This window comes from Falco cherrug, chromosome 7 (genome assembly GCF_023634085.1).
Source record: "Falco cherrug isolate bFalChe1 chromosome 7, bFalChe1.pri, whole genome shotgun sequence".
Lineage (NCBI taxonomy): Eukaryota > Metazoa > Chordata > Aves > Falconiformes > Falconidae > Falco > Falco cherrug.
The window spans coordinates 22,717,464-22,734,167 of record NC_073703.1 but is presented as its reverse complement, the minus strand read 5'-3'; the positions used below and the strand labels follow the sequence as shown (position 1 = coordinate 22,734,167).

Below are 16,704 nucleotides of genomic sequence, written 5' to 3'. Positions count from 1 at the left end.
GTAGAGCAGGGTGAAACTCTGAATTAAAAAGAAAAATTGATGGGGAGGCAATGGGGGAAGGCAGAGTAATTTGCTAAATGTGTTAGGAGTCGCATGAAGGAGTAATCATCTCTTTTCCAAGTCTCTGGGGGACTGGCCTCACAGTAGTAATGGTTCTTCATGCTTGTTGCCTAAAATCTAGGTTTCTGCTCAAGCTTCCCAGGTCTTGTTTTAATGAGGTCCACTAAGCATTAAGGTTGTACTGTAACTCTGCTGGATCCAGAGGTGGTTGTCTGTAGCTCTGGCCAAGCTAGGCCAGATCAAGATGATAGCAAATGGTGGTGTGTGCCTGCTGAGAGCAACACAGAGAATTCTCTTGCAAAATTCCACAGAAGTGTGAATTCCAGTAAAAAATGCTGGTTGTCTGTTGGCAAAATCTGAGATGAGTAGGCCAATATGTGTTACTTTGGTTATGGAATTGGGTTTTTCAGAAGTTCATGTGGTTCTGCTCTCTTCGCAATGCAAGCAGACTGCAAGTTGTATGGTGGCAGTTAACACCATATCAAATACAAAGTAGTAGTACTTGCTGAGGAGCAGGTATGTTAGATTAAACTCTGGGCATGCAAGTTTATAGGATTTCTGCAGCAGTTTGCAGGGATTCATAGTTAACATTAATTTAAAAAAATACTGTGAAGATAGTTGTAAGGAGCTTGGATGGTAGGGGTTGGGGTTTTTTCCCTTCGTGAAAAATTATAGTGCCTTGTGGAGGTTTGCTTGGTAGTTCGGCTATTTTATAGCAGAAAAATATTATTTTCATAATGGTACTTTTTAAAATAGGGAAAAATTACTTCGAAATTAAAAAGTTAGCTGCTGAAAATACTGGACTAACCTTAATATTGAGACCTGAAAATGTCTCTTGTTAGTAGTGAAGCTTGTCCTAGTGTTAATAGGTGGCTTTCCTACCGGAGAAAAAGTGAGTCTGCATAACGATTTTTGAATGTGGTTTCAACCTCGTGTAAAAGAGCAGGAAGTCTCAAATATGGTGTGTTTCTAAACAAGTTCCATGTAGATCAGTGGCTAGGTCAAGCGAAGAGCTCCAGTTCAGTATCCTTGCTTGAAAGAGGGGTTGTATTGTTGGTTCGGATCTTTGAGTCCCTGGTGGCAATTCGTGTGGATGCCCTTGGCTAACTGTCAGAGGAAAACACATTTGTCTGAAGCTGTGTATTTATGAGTGAAGAAATAAGTTTGGCATCAATAAACATTAAAACTACTTCTACTTTGAAAGATTGAAATGGATGAAGATTTTTTTTATAATGTCATTGTTTCCAACAAACAAATATATTTTCAGTAGCCATTTCATTTCCTTTCTATTTTCAGATTGGGATACTGCAACTTTAAGTAATGAATCACTCCTAGATACTGTGTCCAGATTTGTTCTTGCTGCTCTTCTGAAACATACAAGTTTACTTAGTCAAGCTTGTGGTGAGAGCAGGCAAGTAACTTAAAGCTGCTTTTAAGAGTTCAGCTTAAATTTTTAAAAGAAAGTTTGTATGACATTTTCCATTTTGGGTCTCTTTTGTGTAGGTACCAGCCTGGCAAAGCCTTGGCAGAAGTATACCGTTGTGTATATAAAGTTCGGAGTCGCTTGCTTGCCTGCAAGAACATGGAACTTATCCAGACTAGATCATCCTCAAGAGACAGATGGGTAAGACTGTATATCTCTTTTCAGTTCTTCAAGCTTTACGGTGTTTTAAGAAAGTATTACTGAATGTTAGTTTCATATATGTTGCTAGTATTTTTGTTCTATCTCGTTGAAAAACTTGCAGGAGTTCCCAGATTAAAACAGGCAATGTATAATTATAGAGTCTGTTAATCTGTAGTACTTGCGGTATTAAATCAGTTGAAGCAAATGATTGATTGACAATATTTGACTCAAGCGCAGCCTGAGCCCTAGTTTTCCCTGTAAACATCGCGCTGGTGCGCTGGATCACAGAAGCCTGCAAGTTAGGTGTAGATTGCTCAGCTGTGCCTAAGGCCACGGCTTAGCCTGGCTGCCCTTCCCGAACCAACCGAGTTGGCTGGGCCTCTGATCTCTGCCCTCTCTGTACCTCGTGTCTTCCCCTTCCCTGCCTTACCCCTTTTTCCTTCCTCCCCAGCCAGCTTATTTTCTTAGTCCTAACATTACTTTAAGGCGACTTGTCCTTGTCAACCCTATGTGGATGTTAGACATGATAAGACTGGGCCTGGAACTAGCGTGATGGCAACTTTGAATCATTTTATTAGGGCTTAATGATAGAATGATGAGAGCAAATAAGAGGTGCCACCTCTGCTGCTACCAGGACCTTCTGTTTTTTTGGAACAGAAAACTGACAGGAGAGGGCAGGTGAATTATGCTGGTGGGATGTGTATGTCCCAAGAGTTGTATGGTTAGTTACCTTCCGAAGTATTCTAAAACCTTTAATGTAATTGTATGTTTTATATTTAAAACTTTGCCTTCTTCAGATTGTCTAAAGCTGTTTCCTACATTGGAAAATTGTCTTTTGGGTAGTAAGTATTTTGCTGGTCAGCTCTTACATGCTCAAATTAAGGAAAGCATCAAACAAAATATATCTACTCAATCAAAAAGATTTTTAAAATTAAAATTCGAAGATTGTTATTTTTCTTGTGCGCCTTATATGCTAATCTTTGATCTTGGAGTGTACATCTATTTAATTTCATTGAAATAAAAGGGAGGAAAGAACTGCAAGTTCAGAACTGTTAAGAAAGAAAATGGGAACATATTGGGTAACGCTAACAAAATCTTGTCCATTGAAGTAAGTTTTATCATATTTGTGTTCTTTTTAAAGTGAGAAAATTTTATTAGGCAACAGCATGTGGTTACTAAATGCTTTGATGCTGAAGTGTCAAAGTCTGGCAATAGTAAGCATTAAAAGGGGACATTTTTCTGCAAATAATCTGAGTAATGGTTACGAAAGGAAAACTAAATTTTCCAACTTGGGTATTTAAAGCTTTGAATGTAAACAGCTGTCTATTTATTTCCCACAATATCAAGAGCAATTTTTTGATAGAAAAAAACTTATTAGATACCTATATCCTTTATGTTCATCTTTTATTTTGGTGAGAGTTAATTTCACTGTATAAATATTTTTTTTTAATCAAGATGTTAGATAACCAAGAATCTGCCGATATTGATACTCAAGAACATTCTTTTACTCGTACAATTGATGAAGAAGCAGAAATGGAGGAGCAGGCAGAACGCGATAGAGAAGAAGGACACCCAGAACAAGAAGATGAAGAGGAGGAAAGAGAACATGAAGTTATGACAGCTGGTAGTAAGTACTAGTTACGTGTGTTAGTAACGTAATGTGCTTTGGAAGGACAATATATTTTTCTCCTGAGGTAAAATGGAGAAATTATTTAAACCATTATGAAAGATTTGTCTGCATAAACATTATAAGAAGTTTATTTTTATAAAATGATGCAGTGCTTTAATTGGGTCAGAAAAGTCTGATGCAAGGGAATGTGAATACCAGGCAAGTGGACTGCCTTTATGGGCAATTCTCAGGGCATCTGACATATACCAACAATTTTTATATGCACTGTCTACAAGACTAATAGGTTTCGTCTTGTTTTCTCTAAACTTTTGTTCAATAGATCTCTGAGTTTTCATCAGTATTTACATATAGAATTTTTACTGTGTTGGTATGTGTTACTCTTGTATGTAGTAAGCTTTAATGGGTTATATTATCCTGAAGTTCAGGAGCAAAATGCTGTTCATAACAGTGTACTGACTGAGTTGGCATTCAGTTGTACCTTTGATTTTCTTGAATCTATGAAAAATGCAGCGGTTTCAGTCAGTGTTTTTTAACAGTATTTACAATACTTTCTCACGGGTTTTCTAAAAAACTTGTTCAATTCTTGAGAAGATAGCTTGAAAAAGGTGAACTTCACAAACTTGTTATAGTGACTTGGGTTTGTAGTCAGGTTCAGTGGGGTAGTTAATCTTTAGTTTTTCCAATTTTACTCAAGCAACGTACAGTCACACTCAGTTGTTTTTTCTATTGTTACTATAGTGTCCTCAAAGACAGAAATATCTTAAAAAATTACCGTAGAATGTGTGTAGCTTAAAAAATAAAGTGGGCTGACTTGAAATATTTTCCATAGATACATAACTTTTTTTCTTCTCCAAATATTGTTCCTCCGAATACCGCTAGAATGTTTTTCTTTTTCCAGCCTCTGCTGTCATCACTGTTTTGCTGACAGTGTTTATAGTCCCTATTCCCCATTAGGACTCCCATATTCCTGTTTGGGATCTTGTAGGCCACAATGTATGTTACACCTTGAGTTTCTATATGATGTGTTATTACCTCCACAGTGCAGTAGGCTTTCCTGAAAGTGAACCGTGGAATAGAAGTGCACGTCCATGAAATGATATATGGCTCTAGAAGGTGTTACCTGTGTGTTACGTGTTCAGTAGATGCTATGTACTTTTGCTGCTTGATATGCAGTTATCCTGGGCAAATGCTGGCGTTCTCAAATGCTGCCTGGACAGGGTTTCTGGGTACAATAAAGGAGATGTATCCAGAAATATCCAGACAGACCAGTAATGTTATGTGGAGAAAGGTGATGATGACTCTGTTACTAGAAATCCTAAGGGAAGCAGACCCTCACCTGCAGAGTTTAGTTTATGTCCTTGCTGCCTTGCTGCTTCTGACTATTAGTGTCTTTGAAGGAAGTGTTTAGGTTCACCTTTGCCTTTCCAAAGGGGAACTGAATCTTCAAAATTATTAATTCAAGAGAGCTGTAGCTCTTTGGGCAGTGATGATATAGTCTCTCACACAGCTTCTTTAGACAAATCTGGCACCTAAGACAACGGCAGAATTAAGCAAAGGGAAGGCTGAGAATTTTCATGGGATCTTCATCGTACTGACTGAAGCTAACAAAAGCCTGAAACTGTTTCAGTATTGAGTTGCAGATATGCTGGTGTCTGGAATACAGATTTACAGAAACATTAGTTATATACATCTGCTAAAAAGCAAACATGAAATAATCTCTTTCTCTTTGATGCTATCCAAACAGGAGTTGGGTTGCAGTAAGACACTGAAAGCGTTTAGTGTTCTGTCAAATTGCATTGTCCTCTTCATTTTAAGCTTAACATTGTGTAAATGCTTCGTTTAACCTGTTTGCATGACTTCTTTTATAGCTTTGTATTATTAATGTATTCTTTCACTGTTGGAAAAATATTTGTTGTTGTTTGTAGTGGGCCAGTTCTTGGCCCAAGATGTAGATGAATATTTCAAGCTGTGTAGCTTTGTCTAGAAGTTAAGACCTTCTTTTTGTGTTGCATGTTACAGAAATATTTCAATGTTTCCTATCAGCCCGTGAAGTAGCTCGCAGTCGGGATCGAGATAGGATGAACACTGGGACAGGGACTAGACTTGATGATCCACCTCCTCAGTCTCAGCAGGAACGAAGAATCAGCACTGATCTGACAGAGGGTCAGGATGTGTATACTGCTGCATGCAACTCTGTGATCCACAGATGTGCCTTGTTGATCTTGGGAGTCAGCCCTGTTATTGAGGAGCTGCAGAAACGAAGGGAGGAGGGACAGTTACAGCAGCCTCCCTCTACTACACCTGAAGGGATTGGACTCATGACAAGGTGAGGTTTGCTTACTTCTTAGAGTTAACTCTTCTTCCTTAACAATTGATTAAATAACCTCAGTTTTCCTCTGAGGATTCTTAGAATTTTTTTTAGAAGAAGGTTTTTGCTTAGAGCAACCTTATGCTTTTGTTGAGAACAGTGATTTTTCTCAATTTTCTTTGTCCACGTTAACTAAACCTTAATAAGAGTTTTATTCTGTGTAGACCATATTCACTTTGTAGAGTTGGGCTTAATGATAGATAGTATTGAAGTCCTGTGCAGATAATCTGAGGCAATTGGAAAAATTCTTATTTTTTTCCTAAAATTTGTTTGTGTGTTTGGATTTTTTATTACCATAATTATATTTTCTTTAACTTTACCAATATTCTACATAGTAGACTCCAAAAAATATTTGTAGGATATGTTTAAAAGCAAAAGTTTCAAAGCCTATTGTGAAAAAAGTGCCATTTGTATTTGATTTTTATAAATATTCCTAACATATTGGCATGTGTAAGACACTGTTGTTAGATACAGAAGAATAGCAAAATAAAGCCAAGACAGCTCATTGAATTGGAGAAGTGTATAATTTAGTGTAAGTAGTACCTGATGTCTTTTAATTTTCATAACCTGGGATATTCTTGGTAACAGTTTTATTCTAAACTTGGTAACTTAAACTTTTATTTGAGAGAACTTTGTGTGTATTAGAATATAACACAGGAATTGTGTAGCTGGTACTACTAGTGAACTCATGAGTCTGCTTAAGATTCTAGTGTACAGAAACTCTACTCTGATACTTTAAATGAAGATACTGTTGGGGAGTTCAGAGAGAGATTATATACTTTCAGTACCCTTTTACTCTTTTTGCCTCTTTCTGGAAATCTAGTGCCTAAATCATGGGTGGCTGCCTCTGTTTGTCAAAGTGGCTTTCATGTTCAGTGTATCAACTTTAGGATGTATTTTATGGGTGGGTTTTTAAAAAGTTCAGTGCTTTTTCACCCATTTATCTGTCCCTGTTTTCTTGTCCTCTCAGCTGAGAAGTGGTTTTGTATGCTGTATGAAACACCTACCAAGGCAATTGAATGGTCACTCATTTGAGGTTGCTGTTTGTTCAGCTGACCAATAAGGGTGTTAAGAAGTAGCAGTTTATGAATACCCTTTATAAGCATAATAACTGAAGTCATCAGACCTTTTTTTTGCTCTCTGGTGTGGTCTTGTGATGTTCTGTGATAGTCTGATCCCAAATAAAACTGTGGTACCAGCTAAATTTTACTACCAACTCTTACTTTTTCCTAATGTCACTATTTTCTTCCTGTGTGTGTGCATGTGCGTGTGAATGTGCATGCACCTGAAGCAGGAGTGAAAGTCTTACTGCAGAAAGTCGCTCAATCCATGCAAACTCAAACTACAGACTGATTAAGTCAAGAAGTGAATCTGATTTGTCTCAGCCAGAATCAGATGAGGAAGGTTATTCATTGGTAAGTAAACTAGCATTATGTATTTAGGGATTGTCAACATAGTATTTAGGTGGGAAGTACATCTTCAACATATGTTTAGTACTGTGTTTCAGTACCTTAGTTTCTCTTCTAATAGCGACCATTGTTAAGAGAAAGTAATAATGGTAGGAAACCGATTGAAATTATAACAACTGTATTAACTTTCTCACTGTCACACGTGAGAGATGTATTTTAAATACTCAAATATTTTGTGCCACATATGTTCATGTAAAGAAATGAGGCTTTTATTAATCTTTCAATCTAGAGTGGAAGACGAAACGTTGATTTGGATTTGGCTTCTTCACACAGAAAGAGGGGTAAGTTTTATTGTTTACCTGCTGAATACTGACCTGATAAATACATTAGTGTTTAAGTTAAAATGTGCTTGCAGTATAATACATTACATAATGGCAATCAGGATGTTAAACTAAGTATTTAAAAACAACATTTAAAATTATTATTGCCTACTGTTTGTTGTGCTAAGTTCTGTTGCTTTGTGGCTTGGTTATAGTATTTCCTAGGTTATAACTATTCTCGTATCTAGAATTGCAGTGCTCTTTTGAAGCAAGTGAGGATTTCTGTGAGGTCAAGTGAATTGGGAACTTTCATTCTGTTTTCCCTCATGTGACTTCAGGAATGAAAAATTGGCAGAGATGTTCAAGTGGAACACTATTCTTGTGCTAACAATGAACTTTTACCATAAAATGTGCTTGAACATGGAGAACTCATCCAGAAAATACCACTTGAATTTTTCTATCCTCTCGACACCAGCACACCTACAGAACCAAGCAACCACTTTTTCCATTGCTCCAATATAAATGAAATTTTTAGCTTTTATACTTTTTGTTGCTGCTTCATTGTGGGAATCTCAATGAGCTGCTTCACAGAAGGTAGCGGAGGGAGAAAAGTCCCACTTCACTCTGGATGATACAGAGTCTCTGCTAGAATCACGACTTAGGTCTGTTGTATCTGTAAAAATCTTGGGAACAAGTTAACAAGAATTAGGTTGAGTTACAATATGCCTTAATTACAGAAGCCTTAATACTGTTAGGTAATGTAAGAGTTCTAGTTTAACAGTCTTCTTCATTAAGCAGAGAAGTTGCTTGCTTTTAAAAGTGTTTTGGAATTGTGAAGCAAACTACCACTGGCAGCGCCCATTACACTTCAATTTGTAAATGATGTGGAAAGGAATTCTTTGTACATGGATAATCAATTGAATCAGTTGAGCAAGTAAAAAAATTGGCTAGGGCTGCTGGCATTCTCCGTGTTCAATCTGATAGTCTCTGTCAGCACTCTGATGTGCAGTATATTCTTTGAAGCCACCATTTTTAGCTTTGCCATTAATCTGACATGGAACTCTGTACTTCCTTTCCTCTATATTGTAAAAGTAATCCAGGAAATCATCTTGGGTTAGGGGTGGATCTGAGGTACAATATACCTTACGGATTGCGGTTCCTGAGCTGTTGGTTAGACTGATGAGGTGGTTCTGATCATGGGCTCCAGGAGCTGAGGAATAATGCAAGAATAGACTTTACTGACCGACTGGTCTATAGAAGCATTTTATTATGGAAGAAGGTTCTGGATGAGGTGTGTAACACTGAGGAGAAACAGGGGTAAATGCAGTTGGTCAGAACCTAAAGAATCTCACGTAGCTAGCTCTTTTGCAAACTGAACACTGTGACCACATGTACTGATACCTGTTCTCTGGTACTGGAAGACCCCCCTGGTGCTTACAGATATTTTTTTTCCTGGTTTTGGCAACTGGAAGTTAGTCAGCATACAATAATGAAAACTTTTCTGCTTGTGCTGGATGATCTATATGACAGTTTTGGTTGGTACCCATTATCAGACTCATCCATTGAATGCAGGGTTCATTTTCAGGAAGGCATTCCTGACACTTAGGTCAAGGTCAGAAGGAGATCTACAAAGATCTGTGTGATCCAGAGAACAAGCTGTTCAGCTTGGTGCTATCTAAGGTCTTCCGTTTCTTATGAAGTGTCTGGTTTTGTGAATCCTGGTTACCTTCTAGAACTGAAGCATGCCCCAGTGTTCGGTGAAGTAACTTGCAGCCATTCTGGATTGTCCAGCCCTTGTAACCAGCACACTGAAGTGCTAGAGATACTGCAGTGCCTATCAAAGATGTCTGGACTGGTAAAGCTCCTGCAGTTTCATCTTCAGTCTTGTGATACGCTGTGACTAATGAAGGGGACCTTTATGTTCACTGTTAACCTCAGCGTGAAGAATAGGAGAAATCTAAATTCTTACAGCATATTCACATTATGCTGTGCTTCATCGAGAGTTGCTGGCAAAAGGGATTAAGTCATTCCATCAGATGAGCTACATTTATATCTGTATTTGCTACATTTGTTAAGGATGGAAGAATTAGCAAAAGCCTAGTTTCCTGTTTGTGGCAAGTAAACTGCTGTAGAATGACCTACAGAAGAATACAGCATTGTGCTGCAGTATGTTCTCCAGCTGTATCTTTTAAGTGCCACTGAAGTCAGATTCCCTGAAGCAACCATTAGATGTTTTTGTGAGAAACAAGTGGCATATTTCTGTGTTAGGGTTTTTTTTTACATGTTCTTTCCATATTCATGTTTTTACCTTGTGTTCCTAGGACTTCTCCATATGATCTGCTTTTGAGTGGAAGATGTGGAAGGTTTTATGTTTCACTAAATGAGGAGGAGGAGAGAAGGGAAACCTGTGTGCCATATAGATGCTAGAGAAGATCTCTATTTTGAGTGCAGAGGATAGTTTTGCATTACAACAGAAGTATACGTGGGAAACACTTCTCTGATTGCAGTTAACATAAAGTGAAGCCTCCTGTTTTTATCTTGTCCCTATTTCTACAAAACAACAGTAACCACTGTTGCTTTAAGGGACTCAGAGCTGAACTTTTCGACTTCTTGTGGTCTTGAACTATAGAGTTGGCAGCGTTAGCTGGGAAAGAACGAGTGGAGTCTTACAGAAGAGCCATAGGAACCACATCTCATTTCTTTCACTTGAAGTTTATTATTCAATAAAATCAATCATGTTTCCTTCTACGTGTGTTTTTTAGAATAATACCTTACTGCAGTTTGCAGCAGTCCCTTGAAAGTATTTGTTCTCTTAAGCATGTTCTTCATAAACTGTGTGAAGGAAGTTGACAAGCAGAGTTAAATGGAAAGCAAGGTTTTTTACTTCTATAATCATTGTTTTTTTCCTGTAGGCTGTGCTATTTTGGAAACTTAAGGGAATTTTCACCCCAAAAAAATCCCTTAATACATGGGTGTGAGGTTCCTCCCATCTCTTAACCAGTTTACTGGATTGTAACAGAACTGTGGCCACACATGGTGTTTCCAGCTGAGTTTTTGTAGGGTTGATTTATCCTCAGCTGTATTATATGCAGAGTATTTGATCCTTGCAAAGCTGTGAAAATAATGTGCGTGTGGGGTACTGGTGAGTGGTTCTTTTGTAACAGGCAAGAGTAATTCTCAGGGGAGTGGATTGGCTTGTTTTAGAACAGGGGTCCACGGCCCGCAGGCTGGATATGGCCCCCCAGGGTCCTCAATCCGGCCCCTGGTATTTACAGACCCCCCCACCAGGGGTTGGGCGGGGGGGAACCAAGGAGCTGCAGATGACTGCCTGCCACTTCATCCACACACCGGCCCCCTGGTTAAAAAGTTTGAGGACCCCTGTTTTAGAACTGTTTATTGAATGCAGCAACTCGTTAGTCAAAATTCAGATCATACTTCCTCAATAACTGAATCTTGCTATTGGTTTTAGCTTGATGTTTTAAGGTACAAAAGCTGTTCCTGTTCATAAATGGCAATATAGAAAACTAGCAGTAGAAAGACTACTAATACAGTAAGTTTTTCCTATGGTCTTGCTGATGAGTATGGAAGGAAAGCATTCTCTTTTTACTCAGCATCTTAGGCAGTCATTACAGTCTTTAATTGCCTTCTTCCTTCATGTTTGTATCTGTTCAGAAATACGACTGCCTGAGGATCCTTTGAGTATCTTGTTCTTCGCTGTTATTTTGCTGTTATTTAGTTATTTCTCAATTAATAAACTTCTCCTTCCATTCCTGCAGAAAAAAAGTATTTTTTAATACTTTTCCCTTAAGGGGTGATGAACACATTATTTTTTTTCCCCTCATATCTAAACCCTTGGGGTTTTTTTTGTTGCTTAGATTAACCTTTTTCAATTTTGCAGATACAGAGAGGATACTTCGGAATGTTACACCTATCCTGTACAGTACCTGTGGGATACTGTACGCTGCATTAGATACCTAACAGTAAAGAATGCATATTTAGCAGTGCGATCATAAACATAGTTAGACGGATAAATGAGAGTCTTCCAGTCTTGGGTTTTCTTACTTCACATAAATCTTTATTCAGAATTAACAAAGAATTTCAGTGGACTTGTGTGTACTGTAGTACTTTACTAACACAATTGCACAACTCTGAAAAAAGCAACAACTTAAATGAAATCCAAGTTAAACTGAAATAATTTTGTGTATCTGTAATAATGAGTTCTGCATTTTGAAACAGACCATGCTTGAGTAAGGGATGTAAACATGTCGTGATATATGCATGTAACTGTTAAAGGGGACATATATTTTTCTTCCCTGAAAAGAAGGTGGAGCATTTAGAAGGTCTGTTACCTAGGCTGTACTAATGCAAAAGAAGAGTAAATATTTTTCCCCAGACTTTGCTGCTTGATATATTGTTGTATTGATTGAGGTGAGGCTGATATTTAAGTCTAAGTCAGAATAATATGAGGAAGTGATGTTATGAATGTGTTACTTTCTGTTTCAAATGTCTGCTTTTGTCTTCTGATTCTTGTGTGGTATAGTGTATTTACTCCTTTTTGGCCAGTTGAGCCCCAGAAAAAAGAAGAGCTTCAAGCAAGTAACTGATGGCATGTTTATTTTTTTGTCTCTATAGCTTCCCTACATATTTTGTTTTATGAAGTGTGTATTGCAGCTGTGCCACATTCATTTAGAAAACTCATTATTACAAGCTGGCTTATAAGGACAAGTAAACTTTTTTTTTGTACTGTAAGCTTAAAGTTTATTCTTATGTGCAACTGTTCATATGATTGTAGAGACTTATGGAAGTGCTAAGCTGCAATCAATTCTGTGTAATTGGTATTACACAGAATCAAGCTAAGCTCTAACATACGATTGTACTTTTGATTCTTCTATTGATATTTAACATCTTCAAGGAAAAAATAATTACGTTGTTTCAGATGTGTGACCTAATTCTTAAACGTTTTTAATTCTGAAGTACATTACTTGTGACATCTGACATCTTTACTTTTAAACTCTGTACTTTTAGTTACAACCTCTGGTTTACATTTAATCTGTAAAATTATTAGTGAAGACCACATCTTTTGTCAAATATGAAATAGTTTAGGGTTTTATTAATAGGTGGTGGGGTTTTTTTTCTTGTAAGATTTGTTGACTATCACAAGGAAATTTTCTTCAGATGTTCTATTAATCCATGAAAAGTCTCCTTTAGTTTATGATTTAAGACATTGGAATTGCTTTTTGTTTCTTTGATTCTGTGCTGTGCTTCACAGCAGCGTAGCGTAGGACAGGTAGGGGATAGGAAGCTAATGTTGCTTCGGGGTGCCTTAAGCTCTCCCGCTGCTGCAAGACTGTAGGGCTTAAGGAGGCTTTTGAAATAGTTGTTGCTGTGTAGGCAGGGTTTTGCAGACTCGGTAATGGTTTAGCTCTGCTTCATGTAGGTAATCTGAGGCTTCATTTATCCTCTCCCTTGCCCTCTGTTCACCATGCGTATGCTAGGAAACTCCTTCCTACATGAAATGGAGTATGTTAGCGCCCTGTTACTCTGCTCTGTCCTATTTGCCTTAAGTTTCTCTACCTGCCACTTCAGCATATAACTTAGTTTTTAATAGAGAGCTTTAAAACAAGTAGTATAAGAATTAATATTAAATTTTGGGTAAGGTGGTATCTGTTTTGACTTTTGTTTTAAATCTTGTCACCAAGTACAAAGTGTAGAATTGACTAACAGAATTTCTTTTAAATCCTTTCATAGTAAGCATGACCAAATAGGTTGTTCTCTGTAAACCAGGTAACATTGCTGTGTTACATAACCCAGCAGAAATTTGGAAATTTGATCGCACTTTGAAAAGTACTGTTTAAACTTAATCTTTGCATTGTCCAAAATAGTGTGTCTGTGTAGTGTATTTTTATCAAATACCTAATACAACCTCAGTACTGTGATGGTTCTTACTGAAGCCACTGCAGTCTGTTTAGTAGCAAGTGTAAGGAGTACCAGGCACATGAACACTATTTACAGCAAAGGAAGTGCGATGTGAACAGGTTTTCGTAATTCATAGCTCAGACAATTAATTTTTTTGGCAATTAAGTGGAGATAAACTACCTAATTTACAAAGGAAAAGCAAAATTTCACAGTATTTTGAATGTTTGTTCTGTGAAGATGCAAACGGTGACCTGGAGGTGCATGTTGGCTGACAGAATAATAGTATTTCACCTAAAGCTCAGGAAAGGAATGGTGTAGCATGGCTGCCAGGGGATCTGTCCCAAGGCCAGCACCCGATGTGCTGTCTGTCCTCGTTCCTGTGGGCAGCTGCTTACAGAGCTGCTGCAGGTAGGCAGTGTTTAAAGTAGGTCCTGGAATGAGTATCCAGCTGGAACTCAGCCTCGCTGATATAAGAAAGCTTTCAACAGATGAATTTGTGTGACTTTTTCCTGAAAATGTCTGTTTAATAATGTTTGAGGGTGTTACCCTGCAGATTTGTAAGAGTACTGTGAATGGATTGTGATTCTCCGAATTTTAACTGTAGCTCACTGTGCGCAAGAGAGATTAATATTTTAAAATTCTACGTAGATCATTTAAGATAATGCAAACTAAAATTTAGAAATTAATTTAAACATACATTAGGTTTCCACACAGGTCTCCAGACGTTACCTATCTATACAGATGCAAAGGTTTTTTGAGCAGGGTCTGCCCTGTTGTAGTACCTTGCATAGCTCTGAGTTGGCTAACAGCATTTACCAAAATAATAAAATAGTAACTTCTGTTTTGATATGGGTATTTAACTGATGCATCTCAGTCAACTGCTGATGAAGGGATGACTTTAGTGACATTGCAGTCATTTGTGCCAGGGATAGAGTTCTAGTAAAACTCTTGGAAGTGAGATCAAATATATGCTGGTAATTAAGTTCCAATGCTGCAGATTGATGGCTGATGCTCATTTCAAGAAGTTCAATTATCAGTGATGGTAAAGTTTCAGGTAGTGTAATGCCATGCTGATGTAATAGGAAACACTTGAAAACAGACTTGTGCAATTGCTAGGTGACAAAGATATATATCTAACACATGCTGTAGATTAGTATTTAATATACATATATCTGTTTATCTTGAATCATAACAAAGTAAATGTTCTCTGTTAGTCTAAAATAAAAAATTGTCTGTTCCCTTCTGCAACCATGAATTCTGTAAAAATTTAATCTAAAATAACATTGTGTTTTTTTCTAAACTATGCAATATACAATGGCTTGAATAAAACAAAAAAACACTCTCATTTTATGGTTAGACCTCAAAATAAATACCCAAAGTGCACAATTTCTGTTGTAGCAGACCTTTTCTTTACGGTTTTGTCATTTAGCTGCAAAGCATTTTTATTCAGTGGTCTAGCTTTAAGCTGAGCAGTTTGAGTGGCTTCTATCTTTTTGTTTTCTTACTTGGCAGCGTGTTGCAATATTGCTTAATATAATTAAAAGAAATACAGCCTTCCCGTTAGGGAAATTGCTGTAAATTTAAATCAAGTTTTTTGCTCTGAGTTGCTTAATGCATGGTATAATTAACATGAATATCCATTTTCCGCCTGTATGAATAGCAGCAGTTCAGTCTTCACCTACTGTGAAAATGTGTTACCTGGTGAACTGGAATTTATGTGACTTCATTATGTGTATCTTTAGGAGCAATACACAGCCAAGTGGAACCTTTAAGTGACTCATGGGTTCGACTGAAACACAGCAGGGATTGGTTATACACTTCCTCCTACTCATTTGTTGAGTCCGATTTTGATCTCTCAAGATCCCTTGGAGTTCATACTTTGATTGAAAATGTTGTCAGCTTTGTAAGTGGAGATGTGGGAAATTCACCAGGATTTAAGGAACCAGAGGAAAGTATGTCCACCAGTCCACAAGCATCAGTAATTGCAATGGAGCAACAGCAGCTGAGGGCTGAGGTAAGTTTAATGCCTTTTCTTATTCTTCATACATTATGCTCATTTTATGAATTTTTAATTTTTTTTTAAAATGTCCAAATTCTGTCTTTTAAGGACATTTTTCCTATCTTCTGTTGAAGTATCTTAACTGGAACTGGTAACTTTATGTAAATAAACTGTAAACGAAAACTTAAAGAATTCCCTTCTAAAAAAAAAAAGCGTTGATGATAAACCATCTCATTAGTTCTCACAGGTTAAAGATGATCTAATTCTAATTTCTAAGGATACTTGCTACTTAATACTGTCTTTTGCCTGCCTTTATTTTTAGCTTCGTCTGGAAGCGCTTCATCAGATTTTAGTGCTTCTATCAGGGATGGAGGAAAAAGGCAGTGTGCCATTAATGGGAAGCCGTCAAGTACCAGGATTTCAGTCTTCTTCATTGCTTACTTCTGTTAGACTACAGTTTCTGGCTGGCTGCTTTGGTTTGGGCACTGTAGGACATGCAGGTGCCAAAGGAGAGAGTGTAAGATTGCATCACTACCAGGTATGTACTTTAATAGGTTCTGTTGTTTCAATAACTAGGTAACAAAAATGTATCAGTCCTTAAAATACTGATTTGTTTGTTTGACCCAGGATGGTATCAGAGCAGCTAAGAGAAGTATTCAAATTGAAATCCAGGTGGCTGTGCACAAAATTTATCAGCAATTGTCTGCTACGTTAGAAAGAGCTCTGCAAGCTAATAAGCATCACATAGGTAAGTGAAAAACATGTTTGCAAAATATGTCCTCTGATACACAGTACAAGGGCTTATGTGTTTAACAAAGCAGCCTGATACTAGTGACCAGAATTCACTGAAGTATATCTGTCTGACTTCTTTTCCAAAGAGAGAGAAGCTTTTAAACTTTTTTCTGTTTTAATTTCCTTCAGATGCTAGGCCTTTCTACTTTAATGCTTTTAAGTATTGTCAGCCTTTCTATTCTACATACCATAACCTTCCACAGTCACCAAAATCTTTGGCACTTCAAAGTGATTTTGAGGTTTTTCACGGGTAAGCAGTTTTCTGAAGAGAGGAAGAGTCTCCAGTCTTGTTTCGTTTGTTCAAGTGAACTTTTTTTAAAACCCAAATCCAAGGATGAGGGCATTTGGCTTGTTTTGAAAGCCCTTTCTCCTGTCCTTCTGTACCCGGCTGTTGCTGTGTGCATACCCAGGTATTGCTGTGTCCCTCTATCCTTAAGGGATAGTGGGAACTCTGCACTCTTTGTGCACTTTGTATGTGCACTGACTGAGAGCTTCAGTGCAGAAAAGGTTTCTATAATTCACTTTGTTGGTAGAGCCTAATGAGCATTCTTACCTGAATCGTTTTGTGTTTTCACTTACAATTAAA

At 37.5% G+C, this 16,704-nt stretch overlaps 1 protein-coding gene across 20 annotated transcripts in view; it reads left to right on the top strand.

The window, feature by feature from the left end:
* Nucleotides 1–16,704, top strand: part of HERC1 (HECT and RLD domain containing E3 ubiquitin protein ligase family member 1) — a 109,822-nt gene that overhangs the window by 45,179 nt on the left and 47,939 nt on the right. For 15 of the 20 annotated variants that reach the window (XM_055717265.1, XM_055717266.1, XM_055717267.1 and 12 more), the window contains 9 exons: nt 1,357–1,471; nt 1,564–1,684; nt 3,140–3,311; nt 5,334–5,640; nt 6,974–7,097; nt 7,381–7,432; nt 15,070–15,341; nt 15,649–15,864; nt 15,954–16,074. In XM_055717265.1, the coding sequence (XP_055573240.1) occupies nt 1,357–1,471; nt 1,564–1,684; nt 3,140–3,311; nt 5,334–5,640; nt 6,974–7,097; nt 7,381–7,432; nt 15,070–15,341; nt 15,649–15,864; nt 15,954–16,074 (1,500 nt within the window). The remainder of the gene's footprint in view (nt 1–1,356; nt 1,472–1,563; nt 1,685–3,139; nt 3,312–5,333; nt 5,641–6,973; nt 7,098–7,380; nt 7,433–15,069; nt 15,342–15,648; nt 15,865–15,953; nt 16,075–16,704) is intronic. The other 5 variants (XM_055717283.1, XM_055717285.1, XM_055717272.1 and 2 more) reach the window with 2 other exon arrangements.